Below are 21488 nucleotides of genomic sequence, written 5' to 3'. Positions count from 1 at the left end.
AACGTTACATATGCCTATGCTTTAATATTTCGCAGTTCGAGGTTAGTGTACATGGAAAAATGGCACAACAAAGCAAAAGGAAAGAAAACGCTACGTTTATTATACATTTTTAGACTTTAGTTTTATATGTTTAATTTAACAGCTTAAATAATGTTATCTTGCAGCATAGGGTGAAGTCAGTACATTAACGACGATTTGAGAGAAATATAATATACATTTAACGTAAAACAATGTACATGGCGCTCTGTGGCGCGGCAGGAGTTTGAGTCGTAGCTGGGCGCCGCCAGTGTGCGTACACTCATAGAAAACAATGCGTTCAAATTTTAAAGAGGTGGCGTGGCGCTGAGCTTCACGTCCGGTGTGCGACCCCCCTTAAAACGCTGTTCCTCAGTAACGGTGGAAATCCTTTCTCTCCGGTAATGCAGCGAGATGGAAACAGGGACTCACCGACTGATTCTAATGGCGGGATTGAAATGGTCCAGTCGTGGCAGCATTGAGATTCTTCCTCTGTTGTCAATGGTTGGCATTTGCCACATGTGCACCACCACATGAGAGGTGTGTGTCGCTGCAGCAGTCTCGTCCATCTGCATAATTTCTTCCTCTGTGTATTCCGGTTCAAAAAGGTAGGGCATGGCAAAAAACTCATCTTGTCCTTGAAGTTCAAAATCGTCCGACATTGTTGTTTTACCTTTTTTGTAAACGGCATTTGATTTAATATTTGCATGTTCAACTTGTAAACACCGACTAGGTACTTCCGCCTATGTCAAGCATGACCTTTTCAAAGTAATTGCGTATTGAATGCACGTTGCAGCACTTTTTTAATATTTTTTTAAATGACCAATTGTTTCGCTAGATAAGACCCTTATTCATCGTCTGGTATTGTTTAAAGCCCTTTGAAGCTGCACTGAAACTGTCATTTGGACCTTGAACCCTTTGGTGCCCATTGAAGTCCATTATATGGAGAAAAATCCTGGGATGTTTTCATCAAAAACCTTCATTTCTTTTCGACTGAAGAAAGAAAGACATGGACATTTTGGATGACATGGGGGTGAGTAAAGTATCAGCAAAAGTTTATTTAAAAGTGAACTAATCCTTTAAATCCCCAAAGGAACATTCTTAGGAACTTCTTGGAAATATTTCTTAAGAAGATTCTTGTGAATCTAGCCCCAGCAGTGTAAATGAGTGTCACAATTATAAATACAGCTTTTTAAACAAGTTATATACTGATTCATGTGTTGTGAACTAGTAAAACCACACAGACAGTTCTGAGGTGTGACAAAAAACACCAAAAACATTTACTCACAAAAATGTCAATTTCTTCAGAAATATTATCCTCAATTTCTTCAGAAATATTAGCATACATGGCCGCAATTTGTTATGAAGAATATAGAAAAATAAAGCATCGTTTGACATTTACTTTGTCTTGAATATCAGTAACTCTACAGACACCACCTGAACTACAACAACAATGTGCAACGCTTTGGTATCTGATACTGTGAGTCTCTTTGACTGCTGGTGTAGATGAAGGTCAAGTTAAGTCACCTTTATTTATATAGCGCTTTTTATAATGTAGATTGTGTCAAAAAGCAACTTAACATTGATAACTGGTATATATTTTTGGCTGCACAGCAGCTCTTGAAGAATAGTGTCAATGCAGGCAGATCAAAGCACTGTTGAATATCAAATGAAAGGTGGTGTGAAACTCTGCTTTGAGCTCAGAGCTTCTAACCTAAAGGATGAGGGTTTGAACCACACATAGGGTGATCTTTGAACCTTTCATTTCTCTATTTCAGATGAAGCCCAGTTAAGTGTTTCTCCTCAGCAGTGGTTGACTGAAGGAGATCCAGTGACTCTGATCTGTGAGGTTAAAGGCTCCTCTACAGGCTGGACATTCAGCTGGTTCACTGTAACTGAAACTGTCTCATCAGGTCAGTAATGTACTTCATGTTGTATCATCTGAATTAGCTGATTTTATTCAAATCTGAAATATTAATATTTCTGAATCCAAACAATAGAGACAGTGTATGTAGACTTGTATTGTTCCCGGGTGCAAGAATTCAAAGAGTAAACGTTTATCAGGAGTGAGTTACAATCAGTGATAATAAACCTCTGTTGATCCGACAGTCCATGAGTGAGGATACAAAAATGCAGAAGTATACTCTGTAGTTTTCACAAAAGCCCTGAAGATGTCAAAAGTCTCATTCATAAAATCCATCATCCGGTGGACTTTTGCTGACAAATAAATATGAATAACTCTGTCCAGGAAACACAGAGAATGAGTAAACACTGTTCATTTACATTTACTACCAACATTGTAACAATTCAAAGCGGGTTTAAATCGGCGAAGTTCCACTTTAAGGTGAAATCTACACATTCTCTTATTTTACAGGGAGCAGAAATCATCGTCTGCTCTCAGACAGCAGCAGAGGAGCTGGAGGAAAATACACTGTCAGTTCTGCTACTGTAAATCACACTGGAGTTTATGTGTGTGGAGCAGAGAGAGAAGAAACAGCCTATAAAACATTGTACAGCAACAAACAACTACTGTGGGTCACTGGTGAGTTCATGCAGAACTTAAACGATTGATTAAACTTTAATAAAGATTATTGTTATGTTCAAATCTGAAAAATTATAGCTGTAATTGTCTTTTCAGGTGTTTCTCCTCGAGTGTCTCTGGTCATCAGTCCCAACAGATCTCAACACTTCACAGATGACCCTCTCTCTCTGAGCTGTGAGGACCAGAGTAACTCTGATGGATGGACAGTCAGAAGATACAGAGACCGTTGGGGGATGCAAGATTGTTCATCATCACACTGGGGATCACAAACAGGATCTACATGTACAATCAGATTCACCAGCACATGGGACACTGGAGTGTACTGGTGTCAGTCTGAATCTGGAGAGAAATCTCATCCTGTTAATATCACTGTACAAAGTGAGTCTGTGTTTCTGTATTTATTCATTTCACTGGCAGTTTACAGTCAATGCATGAAGAACAGCATCAATGGGCAAAAAACAAACAAAAACTTAATGCACAAGCTGTAATAATAATCTAGTTTTGTCAGAAAATCTATTATTGTTAATATAATCTTACTCTTTATGCAATCAGCACATGTTTCCTGTGTTTCTGTAGTTGGTGTGATTCTGGAGAGTCCTGTTCATCCGACTGAAGGAGATACTCTGACTCTACACTGTTTAGATGAGTTTTCAACCCCATCAATCCTCAGAGCTGATTTCTATAAAGATGAATCACTCATCCAGAGTCAAACTACAGAGATGATCATCTCTACTGTCTCAAAGTCAAATGAGGGTTTCTACTACTGCAAACACCCAGAGAGAGGAGAGTCGCCCAAGAGCTGGATCTCAGTCAGAGGTGAGAGTCAATGAAACTGTGAGTGATTTATGTCTTCATATGTCCTCGTTCAGATGTAGTTCATGATAAAGTGCAGTGATGCAGTTACACTGACAGTATCAGGTGAGTTTGATCATCTCTTCATAAACACACACAAGTTTAACATGTTATTAATGAGTGATTTGCTTCTTTACATTAAGATACTTTTTTTTTTTTTAACGAAAATTCTCACATGATCTTTAAACCAAGTTTCAAAGTTGGCTGGATTTTTCACATCCATTACCAAATAACACCTTAAAAAGTAGTCATGATGTATTTCGATGACTTTTATTATTGAATTTTATTTATTTTTTGCATTTCACATCGTTGAACACATCTAAACAAGTTGTCAAATAGATGCTATGTTTATAAGTCACATATTTCAGTTCATTCTCTCCTAAAAACTACATTCTGTGACACAACAGTATTATTTCTAAAATGATTGTGGGTTTTCTCGTCCATCATGACACTCGCTGTGAGAAATGCTGCAGTGATACAAACAGTGAAACGGTTCTCATGGTGATACTGGTAGAATATCTGGAAAAGGCTCTCAGCCAATCAGATTTGAGAACCAGAACGAACCGTTGTATAAATACATATACACTGTTGAGGGTTAAACAAAATATTAATGGTTAAACAAATCAAATAATTTCCTGCCTTTATATCTTCTCATAATGTTTAAGGCCTATATATAAAGTATATTTAGGGTTAGCTTTTTTTTAAAGACATGCAGCTGGGTGCTGTTTTTAAAACTTTGCACTTGTGAATAAAATAAGTAAATAATGAATAAAAAATTAAGGGAAAAAAAAGAAATAAGAAGTAAACAATTTATAACAAAGTCCACATTTGTCCTACAAATGTACAGGTGCCGGTGATATAATTAGAATATCATCAAAAAGTTGATTTATTTCACTAATTCCATTCAGAAAGTGAAACTTGTATATTATATTCATTCATTACACACAGACTGGTATATTTCAAATGTTTATTTCTTTTAATTTGGATGATTATAACTGACAACTAAGGAAAATCCCAAATTCAGTATCTCAGAAAATTAGAATATTGTGAAAAGGTTCAATATTGAAGACACCTGGTGCCACACTCTAATCAGCTAATTAACTCAAAACACCTGCAAAGGCCTTTAAATGGTCTCTCAGTCTAGTTCTGTAGGCTACACAATCATGGGGAAGACTGCTGACTTGACTGTTGTCCAAAAGACGACCATTGACACTTTGCACAAGGAGGGCAAGACACAAAAGGTCATTGCAAAAGAGGCTGGCTGTTCACAGAGCTCTGTGTCCAAGCACATTAATAGAGAGGCGAAGGGAAGGAAAAGATGTGGTAGAAAAAAGTGTACAAGCAATAGGGATAACCGCACCCTGGAGAGGATTGTGAAACAAAACCCATTCAAAAATGTGGGGGAGATTGGACTGCAGCTGGAGTCAGTGCTTTAAGAACCACTACGCACAGACTAATGCAAGACATGGGTTTCAGCTGTCGCATTCCTTGTGTCAAGCCACTCTTGAACAACAGACAGCGTCAGAAGCATCTAAAGATAAAAAGGACTGGAGTGCTGCTTAGTGCTCCAAAGTTATGTTCTCTGATGAAAGTAAATTTTGGGTAGCACTTTATTTTACAGTACATGCACTTTCCTGGTACATATATAGTAATTATGTTGTACATACAGGTAAAAGAGTGGTAAAACAAGGTACTTACCTGACAACTTACCTGACATGTATGTACATGGAAACTAATAAGAAACACTGCTGTACGTTCCAATGGTACATACATGGTAACTACTTTGTACCTATAGACAAGTGTTGGGTAATAACAGGCACTTACATATAGTGTCCATATATGGTAACTAACAGACACATTACTGAACTTACTAATGGTATGTACACAGTAACTATGTAGTACTTACAGACAAGTGTTGGGTAATAACAGGCACTTACTTATAGTGTCCGTATATGATAACTAACAGACACATTACTGTACTTACTAATGGTATGTCCACAGTAACTATGTAGTACTTACAGACAAGTGTGGGTAATAACAGGCACTTATTTATGGTAACTTGTAAGACACATTACTGTACTTACTAAATGTATATACACAGTAACTATGTAGTACTTACAAACAAGTGTGGGTAATAACAGGCACTTATGTGTGGTAACTAGTAAGACACATTACTGTACTTACTAGTGGTATATACATGGTAACTATGTTGTACTCACGGACAAGTGTAGACACAAATAACGGACACTAGCTATACAGCACTTCATAGTGTTAATACTTATCAAGTAGTCATTTTAAGCAAGGCTTTTGACACATGACAACTGAGTATACCAAGTACAGTAGTGTTACTGATCAGTATGTATGTCATCAAAATACCCCTATTAAGTGAATTATTGTCCTGTAAAGATTAGGCAAGTTGAACTGCAAAAGTATATCATCCAGTACTCAAGAAGTATCTTGTACCATGCTCATACCCCACCCTAAGTAATGTGTAAATTACGCATTAACTAACTGGTATATACACTAGTATGTTCATAATAAGTACATGGAAAAAGGACTGTAAAATAAAGTGCATCCTTGTACATAAACATTACATAGGAATTACCAGATCTTACCAGGTGTAACTTACACATTAACTAACTGCTATATTCACTAGTACGTTCAGATTAAGTACATGGAAATAGGACTGTAAAATAAAGTGCACCTTTGTACATAAACATTACATAGGAATTAACGTGATCTTATGAGAATACGTGTGTATTTTTTACATAAAATGTGGTTCTACCACACGTACATTTACTTACGTTTTCATACACACAAAAACGTACAACACTGATGTATTTATAGGACTAAAACGTAAAAATACTTACGTATTAATAGCAATAAAAATGTAAATCATGTAACGTAAAGTTTGAATGTAAATGAATTCCCCTGTAATAAAATCATGGGATTAATGTTTTAAATCTGTTGTATGTATTCAATTGTCATATCAATACATGTTTTTAGTCGCATTTTTTGAATACAGTTTATTCATCTACTTAATATGAAATAACATTTCTGTTCGTGACTTGTAATATTTAGTTTGTTTGCTGTGAGACAGAAGGCGTTTTCTTCTATGCAGCGACTGACAAAACAACCATAAGATACATCAAAACACAACATATATTCACAGATCACACCCATTTTATTTGTTTGCTGTACTCCATCTTTAGAATCCATATGTTTGTAAGGAACAGATCCAAATTCAGCCCTTTATCCATCAATCTTCATCTTCATTCTCAACAGCAGCGGCCATTACAGTCAAAGCTCGCGCTCGTTATAATTTAAATTTGAAAGTAGCGCCACCCTCGAGAAGCGTTACGACATGGTTTATGGCACTGATATCGAACGCTCATTGGCTCTCACCTGCTTCGTCACAGATTGCGACATGCCGTGTTTCAGTGGATTGACATTTGAATGAGTGCGCGCCTTCATGTAGAGAAGCCGGATTCATCATATTCTGCTCTGTAAAAAACTATTATTTACTGCCAGAGAGGACTGCGACTGCAATTCATCATCATTTGAACTACTTTTGTTACGACATTTTCGCAATAAATTAATTGTTGTGATTACGCTTGTTTGTCTGTCATTCTTTTATTTAAAACAGTAATGTTAGGAGTTTTAAGAAATGTTTATGGGTAGGTTTAAAGGTAGGCGTAGGATTAGCGGCTCAAAATATTGTTTTAATGTTATATTTTTACTAAAATTGTCATTTTCCTACACATTTCTGTCCATTATGTATAAAATGGGTATGTTTTGGTTCAGGATGGGGTTTAGGGATCTTACATTTATCTACAAAACGATAAAAGGGAAATTATACATATATCTTTATGACATGAAAGATTCGTAAATATTTTACATTTTTTCGCTCTAAAAACGTAAGTATTTTTATGTTTTAGTGCTATAAATATGTCAATATTGCACATTTTAGCACCTTTCTAAACCTATAAACGTTTTGTGTCTTGGAAAGTTACGTATGCTCTTACCAAGTGTAACTTACACATTAAATAGCTGGTATATTCACTAGTATGTTCATAGTAAGTACATGGAAATAGGACTGTAAAATAAAGTGCACCCTTGTACATAAACATTACATAGGAATGACCAGCTCTTTAACCTTTGTAATAATAAGCTTAAGCATAGTAAGTACAGTAATGTGTCTTACAAGTTACCATAAATAAGTGCCTGTTATTACCCACACTTGTCCATAAGTACAAAATAGTTACCATGTACATACCATTAGTAAGTTCAGTAATGTGTCTGTTAGTTACCATATACGGACACTATAAGTAAGTGCCTGTTATTACCCAACACTTGTCTATAGGTACAAAGTAGTTACCATGTATGTACCATTGGAATGTACAGCAGTGTTTCTTATTAGTTTTCATGTACATACATGTCAGGTAAGTACCTTGTGTTACCACTCTTTTACCTGTATGTACAGCATAATTACTATACATGTACCAAGAAAGTACACATACTGTAAAATAAAGTGCTACCAAATTTTGCATTTCCTTTGGAAATCATGGTCCCAGAGTCTGGAGGAAGAGAGGAGAGGCACACAATCCACGTTGCTTGAGGTCCAGTGTAAAGTTTCCACAGTCAGTGATGGTTTGGGGTGTCATGTCATCTGCTGGTGTTGGTCCACTGTGTTTTCTGAGGTCCAAGGTCAATGCAGCCGTATACCAGGAAGTTTTAGAGCACTTCATGCTTCCTGCTGCTGACCAACTTTATGGAGATGCAGATTTAATTTTCCAACAGGACTTGGCACCTGCACCCTGTTCTTAATTGGCCAGCAAACTCGCCTGTCCTTAACCACATAGAAAATCTATGGGGTATTGTGAAGAGGAAGATGCGATATGCCAGACCCAACAATGCAGAAGAGCTGAAGGCCACTATCAGAGCAACCTGGGCTCTCATAACACCTGAGCAGTGCCACAGACTGATCGACTCCATGCCATGCCCCATTGCTGCAGTAATTCAGGCAAAAGGAGCCTCAACTAAGTATTGAGTGCTGTACATGCTCATACTTTTCATGTTCATACTTTTCAGTTGGCCAAGATTTCTAAAAATCCTTTCTTTGTATTGGTCTTAAGTAATATTCTAATTTTCTGAGATACTGAATTTGGGATTTTCCTTAGTTGTCAGTTATATTCATCAAGGCAAGGCAAGGCAAGGCAATTTTATTTGTATAGCACATTTCATGCACAATGGCAATTCACAGTGCTTTACATAAAGATGAAGAATAAAAATAGAACATAAGAAATAGAAATAACAGTAAAAACAGAGAATTTTGTTATCTGGATGGAAGAGCTAGGAAGTCTTGGAGTTTTTTGTTGTTGTTGTTGTCCGTCAGAGTGGATCTAAACTGATCTATCCATCAGAGCGGATCTAACTGGATCTTCCTCACACGACAGGACCGCTGTCTAGCTCTACCTGTTAAGGCACCTTGAACTGATAAACAAAGTTTCAATCTCCCCTTTTGCCAAGACACCTCAAACTGCGCCACACAGCCCCAGTCCCCCTTCCGGAGATATCTTATCTATGCAACACAATTCAAATTTCCCCTTTGGAAATTTCCCCCTTTGGAAAGTGTCCTGACTGTAATCCAGAGATATCTTAACCATGCACCACAGCTCAAATTTCCCTATGGTTTGTCCAAATTTACTTTTTGCTTTCTTCCTAATTCTCCCAACTCTTTCAACCAGACAGCAATATTTAAGATGCATTAAAAGTCAGGAATAACAAGATGATACATAAAATATATAAAATACATTAAAAATGAAATAAAAACAGGAAAGTAATTAAAATAAAAAAAAATAAAAAGAGAATACGTATAAAATAAAAAATGCAAACAGTTCGGATATTGTCACGGAAAGAATGACGGATGCAGATGCAAGTTATCTCTTTTATTAGAGCTTCACACACAAGTAGGTCAGTCACAGAAAACACAGCAGAGGATTGGTGACGCAGGGACTTTGATGGGCAACGTGAGTCCGTAGGTGAAGAGTGGTGGTGTAGAGAGTCCGTGAGCCCGTGATGAGTAATCCAAGGATAAATCCGATGTGAAATCCAACGAAGAACAGGAAACAGGAAACGAAGACGAGAAATCCAATCCAGGGAACAACACACACGAGAAAGCACAGGACACTAACCACAGGACTCCAAACAACGATCTGACAAACATGAGACGAAAGACCAGGCATTATATAGGCAGGTGTAATTGCAAACAGCTGCCGCTGATCAGATAATCAGCGGCGACGCCCACATGAACAATCAGGTGACACACTACAGAACACACAGACACCAGAATGAGACAGCGGATCCATGAACCGTGACAGTACCCTCCCTCCTAGGAACGCCTCACGGCGTTCCCAGAGGTCCTTACCTGTCGATTGTAATCATCGATGAGGGAGTGATCCAGGATGTCCCTGGCAGGAACCCAACTTCTCTCCTCAGGACCGTAACCTTCCCAGTCCACCAAGTACTGGAATCCGCGTCCCCTCCGCCTAAAGTCCAGAATGCGATTGACCGAATAAGTAGGTTCCCCATCTATGAGTCGCGGCGGTGGAGGAACCGGAGTAGGCGGATTAAGATGAGAGTGAAAAACGGGTTTAATTTTGGAAACATGAAAGGCGGGATGAATCCTCCTGTACGCTGGAGGTAACTTGAGTCGGACTGCCACCGGACTAATGATTTTGGTGACAGGGAACGGGCCGATGAATTTAGGAGCTAATTTATTGGCAACGGAGCGGAGCGGAATGTTCTTAGTAGAAAGCCACACTTTTTGACCAACAACGTATACGGGAGGCTTCGACCGGTGGCGATCAGTCTTAGCCTTGGTGCGCGCCCTCACCTGCAGCAGAGTCTCACGGGCTCTGCTCCAAGTGCGGTGGCACCTCTGGACAAAGGCGTGAGCGGAGGGGACCGCGACTTCAGATTCCAGACTGGGAAACACAGGTGGCTGGTAACCTATACTACATTCAAAGGGAGAGAGGTCCGTAGAAGACACTGGTAATGAATTATGTGCGTATTCAATCATAGAGAGTTGTTGGCTCCAGGAGGAAGGATTCTTGGACGCCAAACATCGCAAAATTCGCTCCAAATCCTGGTTGGCTCTCTCGGTCTGCCCATTGGTCTGGGGATGGAACCCAGAGGAAAGACTGACAGTCGCCCCCAGCAGTCTACAAAACTCTTGCCAAAATTTGGACACAAATTGGGGACCCCTGTCGGACACCACATCCATCGGGAGGCCATGTAACCGAAAAATGTGGTCTACGACGGTAACCGCTGTCTCCTTAGCAGAGGGTAATTTGGTTAAGGGAACAAAATTAGTCGCCTTCGAGAACCGGTCCACCACGGTCAAAACGACCGTGTACCCCTGGGAGGGTGGGAGGGCGGTAACGAAATCTAGCGCAATGTGGGACCAAGGTCTCGAAGGGACAGACAGCGGTTGGAGTAACCCATCTGGAGGTCGATTGGAAGTCTTACCAGTGGCGCAAACCGAGCAAGCCAAAACAAAACTGCGAATGTCACGAGCCATAGCTGGCCACCAGAATCGTTGCTTAACCAAAAACCTGGTCCGATTAACCCCTGGATGACAAGCCACATTGGAACAATGACCCCATTTGATAACGCAGGACCTTAACTTCTCCGGCACAAACAAACGGTTCGGTGGGCATCCGGGCGGAGGCGTTACCCCTTCTAAGGCCGACAGGACCTTCGATTCGACCTCCCATGTAAGAGTGGAGACCACTAATGTCTCGGGAAGAATACACTCGGGAGTAGACGGGCGTTCGGAAGGATCAAAAATGCGAGATAAAGAATCGGGCTTGATGTTTTTGGAGCTCGGGCGGTACGATAGAGAAAAATCAAAACGTCCGAAAAAAAGTGCCCACCGAGCCTGCCTGGAGTTAAGTCTTTTAGCCGATCGAATATACTCAAGGTTCTTATGATCTGTCCATACGATAAAGGGTACCCCCGAACCCTCCAACCAATGACGCCACTCTTCCAACGCTAATTTGACTGCCAACAACTCTCTATTACCAATGTCATAGTTGCGTTCGGCTGGAGATAAACGATGGGAAAAATACGCGCAAGGATGCATCTTATCGTCCGTGGGAGAACTCTGGGATAGAACTGCGCCTACCCCCACCTCTGACGCGTCGACCTCCACCACGAACTGACGCAAAGGATCAGGGGCAATGAGAATGGGAGCCGAAACTAAGCGGCTCTTCAGTTTGGCAAATGCAGCTTCCGCTGCATCTGACCACCTGAAGGTCGTTCTGGGGGAGGTCAAGGCGGTCAGAGGTGCGGCTAGTTGGCTGAAATTGCGAATAAAATGCCGGTAAAAATTGGCGAATCCCAGAAACCTCTGTAGGGCCTTACGGGAATCTGGACTTGGCCAATCCACCACAGCCTTAACCTTGTCAGGATCCATGCGAACTCCCTCAGATGAGACGATGTACCCTAGAAAAGAAACAGACTGTGCATGAAACTCGCATTTCTCCGCCTTGACAAAAAGCCCATTCTCTAACAGACGCTGAAGCACTCGTCTGACGTGTTGAACATGTTCCTGGAGAGACGAAGAAAATATCAATATGTCATCCAGGTAGACATAAATGAACTGATCGACCATGTCTCTCAACACGTCATTGACGAGTGCCTGGAAGACCGCTGGACTGTTGGACAGCCCGAAGGGCATGACCAAGTATTCAAAGTGTCCTCTGGGGGTGTTAAACGCGGTCTTCCATTCATCCCCCTTCCTGATGCGAACCAAATGATAAGCGTTCCTTAAGTCCAATTTAGTGAAAACGGATGCTCCCTGCAACCTCTCAAAGGCTGAAGACATCAACGGCAAAGGATAAGTATTCTTTACCGTGATGTTGTTCAGCCCTCGGTAATCAATGCAAGGTCGCAGAGACCCATCCTTCTTCCCCACAAAAAAGAACCCCGCCCCCGCTGGAGAAGAGGAAGGGCGGATGAATTTCGCTGCCAGAGAATCAGAAATATATTTCTCCATGGCCTCCCTCTCGGGAGCAGACAGAGAGTATAATTTGCCTTTAGGCGGAGACTTACCGGGTACTAAATCTATGGCACAGTCATAGGGACGATGCGGAGGGAGAGAAGCAGCCCGGGACTTACTGAACACTTCCCTCAGGTCTTGATACTCTGCGGGCACGTTAGACAAATCCACCGCCTCCTCCTGTAACACAGAAACAGACACAGTGGGACAAGCTGACAACAGACAAGACCTGTGACAAAGAGTGCTCCACTCGGTGATGGTCTGTTGTTGCCAGTCGATCTTGGGGTTGTGTTTGGTGAGCCAGGGGTGTCCGAGAACAATGGGTGCCAGCGATGAGTCCATGAGCAGAAACTGAGTGTCCTCGTTGTGATTGCCAGAAGTGACGAGAGTGACGAAATCCGTGGAGTGAGAGATGTCAGGGAGTCGCTGGCCATTGAGTGCGTCGACGGTGATCCGGTGGTTGAGTGGGATGATGGGTAAGTTGTTATGACGAGCGAACCTGGTGTCCATGAAATTCCCCTCAGCCCCGGAGTCGATCACTGCCTGGCAGGTGATGTTGTGAGTGGCCCATCTCAGTCTTACCGGCAGGAGAGTGGATGGTGAGGACTTCTCGGCGGAGATCCCACCCGATAGTAGCCTCTGATTTACTACCGGGCTTGGTCTTTTACTGGACACGATCTGAGGAAATGACCCGACGCTCCACAGTATAAACATAGGCCCTGGGATCTCCGCCTTTCTCTCTCCTCCCGGGAAAGCCGAGCTCTCCCTACCTGCATGGGTTCTAGATCGGATGAAGGGCCAACCGTGTCCACCGAACTGGCCAACCGGCCCTCCGCTCCTTGTGACCTCGTGCTGGGAAGCTCCAAACGCTCCAGTCGTTGAAGCCGAGCGTCAACTCGTAAGGCGAGGTCGATGAGTCCATTGAGTGACTGAGGAAGATCCAGGACGTAAATCTCTTTATGGACACGGTCGGCCAACCCATGCAGGAACACATCCCACTGCGCCTCCTCGTTCCAACGGCACTCCGCCGCCAGAGTGCGGAACTCTATTGAGTATTCGGCGACCGTGCGGTTTCCTTGCTTGAGTTCGGTGAGCAGTCGAGCGGCGTCCTTGCCTGCTACCGCACGGTCAAACACTCTCTTCATTTCGGCGGCGAGCGCCTGGAACGAGGCGCAGCATGGATCCTGATTCTCCCACACCGCCGTTCCCCACAAAGCTGCCTTCCCCGTCAGGAGCGTGAGAACAAAAGCCACCTTGGACTCTTCTCTCTCAAAGGTGCGTGGCTGTAATGAGAAATGCATGGAACATCTAGTCAGAAACGCTCTGCAGAAGTTTGGCTCACCAGCGTAGCTCTGCGTGGCTCCGGTGAATCCTACCGCTCCAGCGGTGTGGGGGGAATCGGCGGTGTGGGCGGCGCAGTGGGAGCGCGGAGTTGTTGAAGCTGCTGGGAGAGCTCGGACACCTGCGTCACCAGCGTTCGAACCGCGCGTTCGGTGGAAGATATACTTTCCTGCTGCTGGTCCATATGAGAAATGCTGTGGTTGATGAACTCCGTTAAAGCTGCTGAACTTGCTGCATCCATGGCTGGTCAGATCGTTCTGTCACGGAAAGAATGACGGATGCAGATGCAAGTTATCTCTTTTATTAGAGCTTCACACACAAGTAGGTCAGTCACAGAAAACACAGCAGAGGATTGGTGATGCAGGGACTTCGATGGGCAACGTGAGTCCGTAGGTGAAGAGTGGTGGTGTAGAGAGTCCGTGAGCCCGTGATGAGTAATCCAAGGATAAATCCGAGGTGAAATCCAACAAAGAACAGGAAACAGGAAACGAAGACGAGAAATCCAATCCAGGGAACAACACACACGAGAAAGCACAGGACACTAACCACAGGACTCCAAACAACGATCTGACAAACATGAGACGAAAGACCAGGCGTTATATAGGCAGGTGTAATTGCAAACAACTGCCGCTGATCAGATAATCAGCGGCGACGCCCACACGAACAATCAGGTGACACACTACAGAACACACAGACACCAGAATGAGACAGCGGATCCATGAACCGTGACAGATATAGCACAGTGCTCAATCTGCAAATGCATAGATAAAAAGATGTGTTTTGAGTCTGGATTTGAATGTGGCTACTGTTGGAGCACACCTGATCTCTTCTGGAAGCTGGTTCCAGCTGCGGCTGGCGTAACGGCTAAAAGCAGACTCTCCTTGCTTTGAGTGAACCCTTGGTATTTCTAAGTTACTTGATCCTGATGATCTGAGTGATCTGTTAGGTTTATATTCTATGAGCATATCTGCAATGTATTGAGGTCCTAGGCCATTGAGTGGTTTATAAACAAGTAACAGTACTTTAAAATCAATTCTAAATGCAACTGGAAGCCAGTGCAAGGACCTGAGGACAGGTGTGATGTGTTCATGTTTTCTGGTTCTACTCAGAATCCTGGCAGCAGCGTTCTGTACGAGCTGCAGCTGTCTTATGGTCTTTTTGGGAAGACCAGTGAGGAGCCCATTACAATAATCCACCCTGCTGGTGATGAAAGCATGAACAAGTTTCTCTAAGTCTTGACTGGAGACAAAGCATCTAATTCTTGCAATATTTTTGAGATGATAATATGCTGATTTAGTTATTGTCTTTACATGGCTACTGAAACTCAGGTCTGACTCCAAAATCACACCAAGATTCCTGACTTGATTTTTAGTTGTTTGACCCCTAGAGTGAAGGTACGTGTTCACTTTGAGAACTTCATCTTTGTTTCCAAACGCAATGACTTCAGTTTTGTCTTTGTTTAACTGAAGGAAGTTTAGGCACATCCAGTTTTTAATTTCATCAGTGCACTGGCACAGGGAGTCAATGGGGCTGTAGTCGTTAGGTGATAGGGCTAGGTAAATCTGGGTGTCATCTGCATAGCTGTGATATGCAATTTGGTTCTTTCTCATTATTTGGCTCAGTGGCAGCATATATAGGTTGAACAGGAGGGGTGCAAGTATTGAACCTTGAGGGACTCCGCATGTCATGGATGTCCACTCAGACTTATGGTGACCGATACTCACATAATAACCTCTCCCTTCTAAGTATGACCTGAACCATTTAAGGACCATCCCAGAAAGCCCAACCCAGTTTTCCAATCAAAATTAAAAGAAATAAACATTTGAAATATATCAGTCTGTGTGTAATGAATGAATATAATATACAAGTTTCACTTTTTGAATGGAATTAGTGAAATAAATCAACTTTTTGATGATATTCTAATTATATGACCAGCACCTGTATTCCAAATTTCATACCAAGTAATGGATGAAAGGGGAAAAAAAATAAAATAATATATATATAATAAAATATTGTAAATACAGTAAGAGATTCAGTGTCTAGTGTAAGAGTGTCAGTTGAGATGAGAATGTTTGAGATCACGAATATGAATATATGCATTCTCAAAAAACTACATAATTTTCAACATCTTCAAAATCAATATTTTGATCGCTAACAGCTTCACCAGATCCATCAAGTGACAGTGACACTCATTGCATTCAGTATTTGCTCTGCAGTAAATCGCTGAGCCATTTCACATTTTTCTAATGATACTTCCTATTCTCTCGTTTTCTGTCTGAATGAAATGTCACTTCATCGTGTATCAGACATTGCCACCTTGTGGAATAAAGGTGAATTGCACTTATTCAGTAATCAAAGATTCAATTATTGTTGTGCAGAAAAAAAATATATGTACACTGATACACATCTCGGGTCGTTAGCGACCCTATACAATTTTTACAAAAAATGAATGGGAAAACAGGCATTCTTTTACAATTTTATGATTTTTTTTTTTTTTTTCTTGTTATATTCTTTATAATGAATTGATTGAGGAATACTAAGAAGGTTGATGTCTAACTTTAAAAAATGAATGAGGAGGGTAGTAAATGATGTCCTGGGTTGATAAAGACCCGAGGTATGCATTTAAAAGGGTTAAAAATTAAATACATTACTTACAGTTTGCAGGGTCCTTGCTGATTCCAGAACAGTTGATTCCTGATCTTTGAGCAAAAGATTTTGTTTTCAAAATAGCCGCTGGTCAAATGTACAGTACAAACACTCAAGTCAGAACTGAAGTGACTAGGACATTCATTAAAAATAAACCAAATCCATTTTTCTCTGACACTGGGATCCTTCAGCAGCTCATGCAAAAATTATGTTTTTCCACAGCCAGGAACAGCACAACATCTGCATGACATCACAATCTTGTTATTATCACAATCTTATCGTAAACAACTTTAGATCCACTCGCTCATGGACTGAACATCAGTGGGCGGGGAAAATGATGTTATGTAAAAGTAGGTGTTGTTGACTTGCACCAGAGGCAGTCGTTATGCAAATGTCCCTGAGACGTCACATGACACCTCTGTTCCAAACAAAGCTTTTTTACAGCAAATTCAGCTTATAACATTATATGCAGATATGATGTATAAAGTAGCCCCCTTTTCCTTTTGTTTGTTATAATTTTGTTCTTGTCCTCTGGCATTGTTATTTCATTTTATTTTAGTTGCTGTGTATTTTTACTTAGAATTTATCAAATAAATTAGTTAATAGTCATGTGCCTCAACAAGTAAAGTCATAACATACTGATACATTTGCAACATTATATACTTGCAACATTGATACATTAGTTAATGATTAATTAAAGCAGACAACTGGAAGTTGAAGTACATGGCTTCAAACCATTGTGGTAATTAAAACATTAACTTACACCTTTAGTTAATAAAATATGTTATTAAGGAAATAATATGATATGATGATAATTAATAACAATTCATATATTACTTAATCTATTAATCATATAGACTCTTTATTAGTTACTGATGCAGTAATCATTAATTGATGGTTTAGTTCTTCATGAGTCATACATTAACTCATGATTATTTGTGCATTAGTTAAGCATGAATTAATGCATATTAGTGCACCAGTATAGTGAAGTGTTACCGATATTCCCAATCCAACTCTGACTGTTGAATATTTTTAATAGTGATTTGTTGTTGTTCTACAGAAAGACCAAAACCCAAAGTGATCATTAAACCTGATCAACATGTATTCAGTGGGGAGACAGTCACTCTCAGATGTGACATTGATGCTGAAGGAGTCACTAGCTGGAGGTTCAACTGGTATAAAGAAGGTTCAACCAGTGTTTTCAGTGAACAACAGGAACACACATTCAGTTCTGTTACTGAGTCTGATGCAGGTAAATACTCCTGTAATGGATCAGAGACTCAAGGATCACACAGATCACACATCAGTGATGAAGTTACACTGACAGTATCAGGTGAGTTTGAAAGCATACTTTATTATTTTTAGTTTAAAATAGGTATACTAATAGCACACTTGAATAAACTTTTTCGTAAGGGATTGCATGTTTCCTGTGTTTATGTAGCTGATGTGTAAAAATACTTGTATCTCTGTATCCCCAGCATCAGGATCTGATGGTGTCAATTTCAAACCTGTGATAATTGGAGTGACTGCAGGACTGACTGTTGTATTTTTGATCATTGTCTTCTTGGTCCTGCTGTGGCGCTTCAGAAACAACAAAGGTTTATCATCTCACATTACAATTCAGTGGCACATTTTCAGACACTAGCTCTGTTTCCAAACCTTTTGAGCTGCCGTCTTACATCAGTCTAAGCTGGTTTTCTGTAAATATAAACAGATTTTTAATGGCTTACAGTGTAGTTCTTTGATATATGTACTGTAAAGCACTTTAAATTAGTCATTTATCAGGTTTTATTTGCTGACTGAAGAAGTAGGCAGTGAGGCAGATTAATGTAAACAGAATGTGATAAATAAATAAAAATGTCATTAAACAGTTTGTCATTCTCAAACATGAAAGAGATGAAAAGTCAGTTTTCCTCAAAGCATTGACAGAGACAGTTTGTGTTTGACTAGGTGGAAGATCTGAGTCTCCCTCTGCTGTCCGTCAACATCAGAACATCAGTCAGACATCAGAGCAGAACCAGAGTGAAGCCGGATACAACACACCGCTGTCTGGTCAGACTTTATTCATTACCATTAATAAACACACATAAATCTTTACAAGCTGAGATAAAAGACACTTAGGAATGACTCATAACTAACGGGACAGATATCAGCTAAATGATATTTCACTCTTTTAACAAGATATTTGTCTAACATGTATATTTCAGCTAGATGTCATTTGTTTTATTTGATCCAAAATACACAACAAAATATTTTTTTTTTCTGTAATTTAGAATGTTAATAGCACATGAAATATTATGTCTAGTGCCTTATTTTTTAATTTATATCAACATGAAATCAATATTTTTCTGTGGAATTGAATTTATAAGATGGATGATAAAAAATATTTTTAAATTATATTTAAAAATATAATTGGAAATTAATTAATGTATTAATTTATTACAGGAACTGCACATGTTTATGACACAGTTGATGCAACTATTAATAAAGACAGAAGCACAGGTAACTAATGATGTCATTTAAATTATTTTATGTCATTAATCAGTTCAGTAGTTCGTCTCTAAAGAAACTGGAAATCAAAATCAGTTTTTTGTATCACTGTTATATTTGCAAAGGAAATCAAGTTCAACCAAGTGTCTCATTTCTTTCTCTGTTGTTCATTGTAGACGGTATAAGAGCGCCGACTGAGATCACATATGCTGAGATTGAGCTCAAATCTACAAACAAACAGAAGAAAGAGAAAGAAAACAAAGGTAAACCGACACAAAAGTCTCTGCTCTTTTTTAGCATGTTATAGTGCCATATTTCATGTCACTGTTGGATGTACAGTAAGCACTAGAGATATGAACTGTTGGCTTCTTCTAGACAAAAACACTGAGAGTTGTGACGTCCTGTACTCTCAACTGAAGCTGGAAACAGATCAAGGTGAGCGTCAAACTAAAAACATCAATCACAATTCACAAGAAAACACTGAAATATTTATCTACATGCATTATTAAGAGAAATTAAATTCTTCATAGAAATGTGCTTTTTGAATTTATTGATATATTTTCAGGTTCTGGATCTAGTGATGTGACGTATGCTCAGGTTAAATAAATGCCTGAAGGAGAAACTTCAATCCCAGGATGCTGATGAGTTTACTGTAGGATCACTTGAAGAACTGACTGTAATATTAGTAAGCCTTCATGTGCTTCAGAGACACCCCCAATTCCAGAAAAGTTGGGACATTTTGTAAAATGCAATAAAATTAAGAATCTGTGATTTGTTGATTCTTTTTAACATTTATTTAACTGACAAAAGTACAAAGAGAAGATTTCCAATGTTTTCACTGAACAACTTTATTGTATTTACCAAACATAAATATATATATATATATATATATATATATATATATATATATATATATATATATATATATATATATATATATTGCTACAACATACTCCAGAAAAGTTGGGACAGGGATTTTTACCCAATCTCTCCTGATACAGTCAGCTGTTCAACAGTCTGTGGTCATCTTTGTCTGATTCTTCTTTTCATGATGGGACGAGCATTTTCAATAAGAGTCAGATCTGGACTGCAGTCAGTCAGACACATCCACTGTGTAAAGTGTCTAGAAACCACTCTGATGTATTTCGTGCAGAATGAGGCCTGGCTTTATTGTGCTACCCAGGAAAGATGTCATATTGATGGCAGTTTATGTCTCTGTACAATCCAAATATATTCCTCCACGTCAATGATTCCTTCACACATGCAAGTCACACCTAAACCATGACAGATGTTTGCTTTTGCACCTGTCGCTGATGAAAGTCTGGATGGTCCCTTTCGTCTTTGGGACTGAGAACTCAATGTCTGTTTTTTCCAAAAACAAGCTGAAACATGGACTCTGACCACAGCACACATTTCCACTGTCTTTTGGATCATCTGAGATGAGCTCAGTCCAGAGAACTCAACATCATCTCTGTATTGAACTGATGAACTGATTTCTTCTTGAGTAACAGAGATTTGAGTTTCATCTCTTGATGCAGCGCTAGACTGTGTTGAGTGACAACTGTTTTCCAAAGTATTCCCGAGTCCATGTGGCTTTATTTAACACAGCAGCATGCAGTGCCGTCTGAGGGGTCAAAGGTCACACACATTCAACTGAGGTGTCCTACCTTGCCCTATACAGACTGAGATTTATCTTGATTCCCTGAATCTTTTTAGAATATTATGTATAGATGGTGAAAGACATAAATTATTTGCAATCTTTCATTAAGAAATGTGATTTTTGAATTCTTTGACAATTCTCTCTTGATATTTGACACAAAGTGGTGAGCCATGACCATCTTTCCTTGACTGAGAAGCTCTTTTACAACCAAACATGATCATCTCACCTGTTACCGATTCATCTGCTAATTGTGGACTGTTTAAAAACAGTGTAATTTGGATATTATATAATCTTTACACTTTTATTTTGCCTCTGTCCAAACTTTTTTTGGAGTGTGTTGCAGCCATCAGAATCAAAATGTGTTTATATTTACAAAATACAATTATGTTGGTCAAAACACCAGAAATCTGTTCTTTGTACTTTTGACAGTTAAAAAAAGATTCAATATTAACAAATCACAGATTGTGGTTTTTATTGCATTTTACAAAATGTCCCAACTTTTCTGGAATTGAGGTTGTACAATGTTAATCTTTGAAAAGCAATGAGATGATTATTCATTGGAAAAAAAGTCAATATATTGGTTAATACCAGCAACAGCAGCGAATCATTTGACAACTGAGAGAACAGAAGATTCAGTGAAAGACTGTTTATTTTCTGACTATTGAATAAGTGACCAAGTTTCCTTTTTCTTTATTTTCCATCTTCTTGGTTTTAAATGTATTTCTATAGCTTCACATGATCATGGAAATATCACAGAATGTTAAAATTTAGATTTCCAGGTCCAGACAAGTTGTCTTTAAACATATATGTATATAATCTGGTGAAACTACTTTTTTTTTTTCTAGCTTTGCTCAAAATATTCCATTGTCTAGAAATCT

The 21488-nt window shown here is 39.7% G+C and overlaps 1 protein-coding gene across 2 annotated transcripts in view; it reads left to right on the top strand.

Annotated features, from left to right (window-relative positions):
• Nucleotides 1-19721, top strand: part of LOC125275153 (Fc receptor-like protein 5) — a 51124-nt gene extending 31403 nt beyond the window's left edge. For both annotated transcript variants that reach the window (XM_048201863.1, XM_048201856.1), the window contains exons 6-16: nt 1794-1928; nt 2390-2557; nt 2654-2935; nt 3134-3373; nt 17521-17793; nt 17939-18058; nt 18411-18512; nt 18906-18962; nt 19127-19213; nt 19326-19385; nt 19516-19721. In XM_048201863.1, the coding sequence (XP_048057820.1) occupies nt 1794-1928; nt 2390-2557; nt 2654-2935; nt 3134-3373; nt 17521-17793; nt 17939-18058; nt 18411-18512; nt 18906-18962; nt 19127-19213; nt 19326-19385; nt 19516-19556 (1565 nt within the window). In that variant the 3' untranslated portion in view covers nt 19557-19721. The remainder of the gene's footprint in view (nt 1-1793; nt 1929-2389; nt 2558-2653; nt 2936-3133; nt 3374-17520; nt 17794-17938; nt 18059-18410; nt 18513-18905; nt 18963-19126; nt 19214-19325; nt 19386-19515) is intronic.
• The last annotated feature ends 1767 nt before the right edge of the window (nt 19722-21488 follow it).

The sequence above is a fragment of the Megalobrama amblycephala genome, linkage group LG1 (genome assembly GCF_018812025.1).
Source record: "Megalobrama amblycephala isolate DHTTF-2021 linkage group LG1, ASM1881202v1, whole genome shotgun sequence".
NCBI lineage: Eukaryota > Metazoa > Chordata > Actinopteri > Cypriniformes > Xenocyprididae > Megalobrama > Megalobrama amblycephala.
This window is presented reverse-complemented; position numbering and strand designations above follow the sequence as displayed.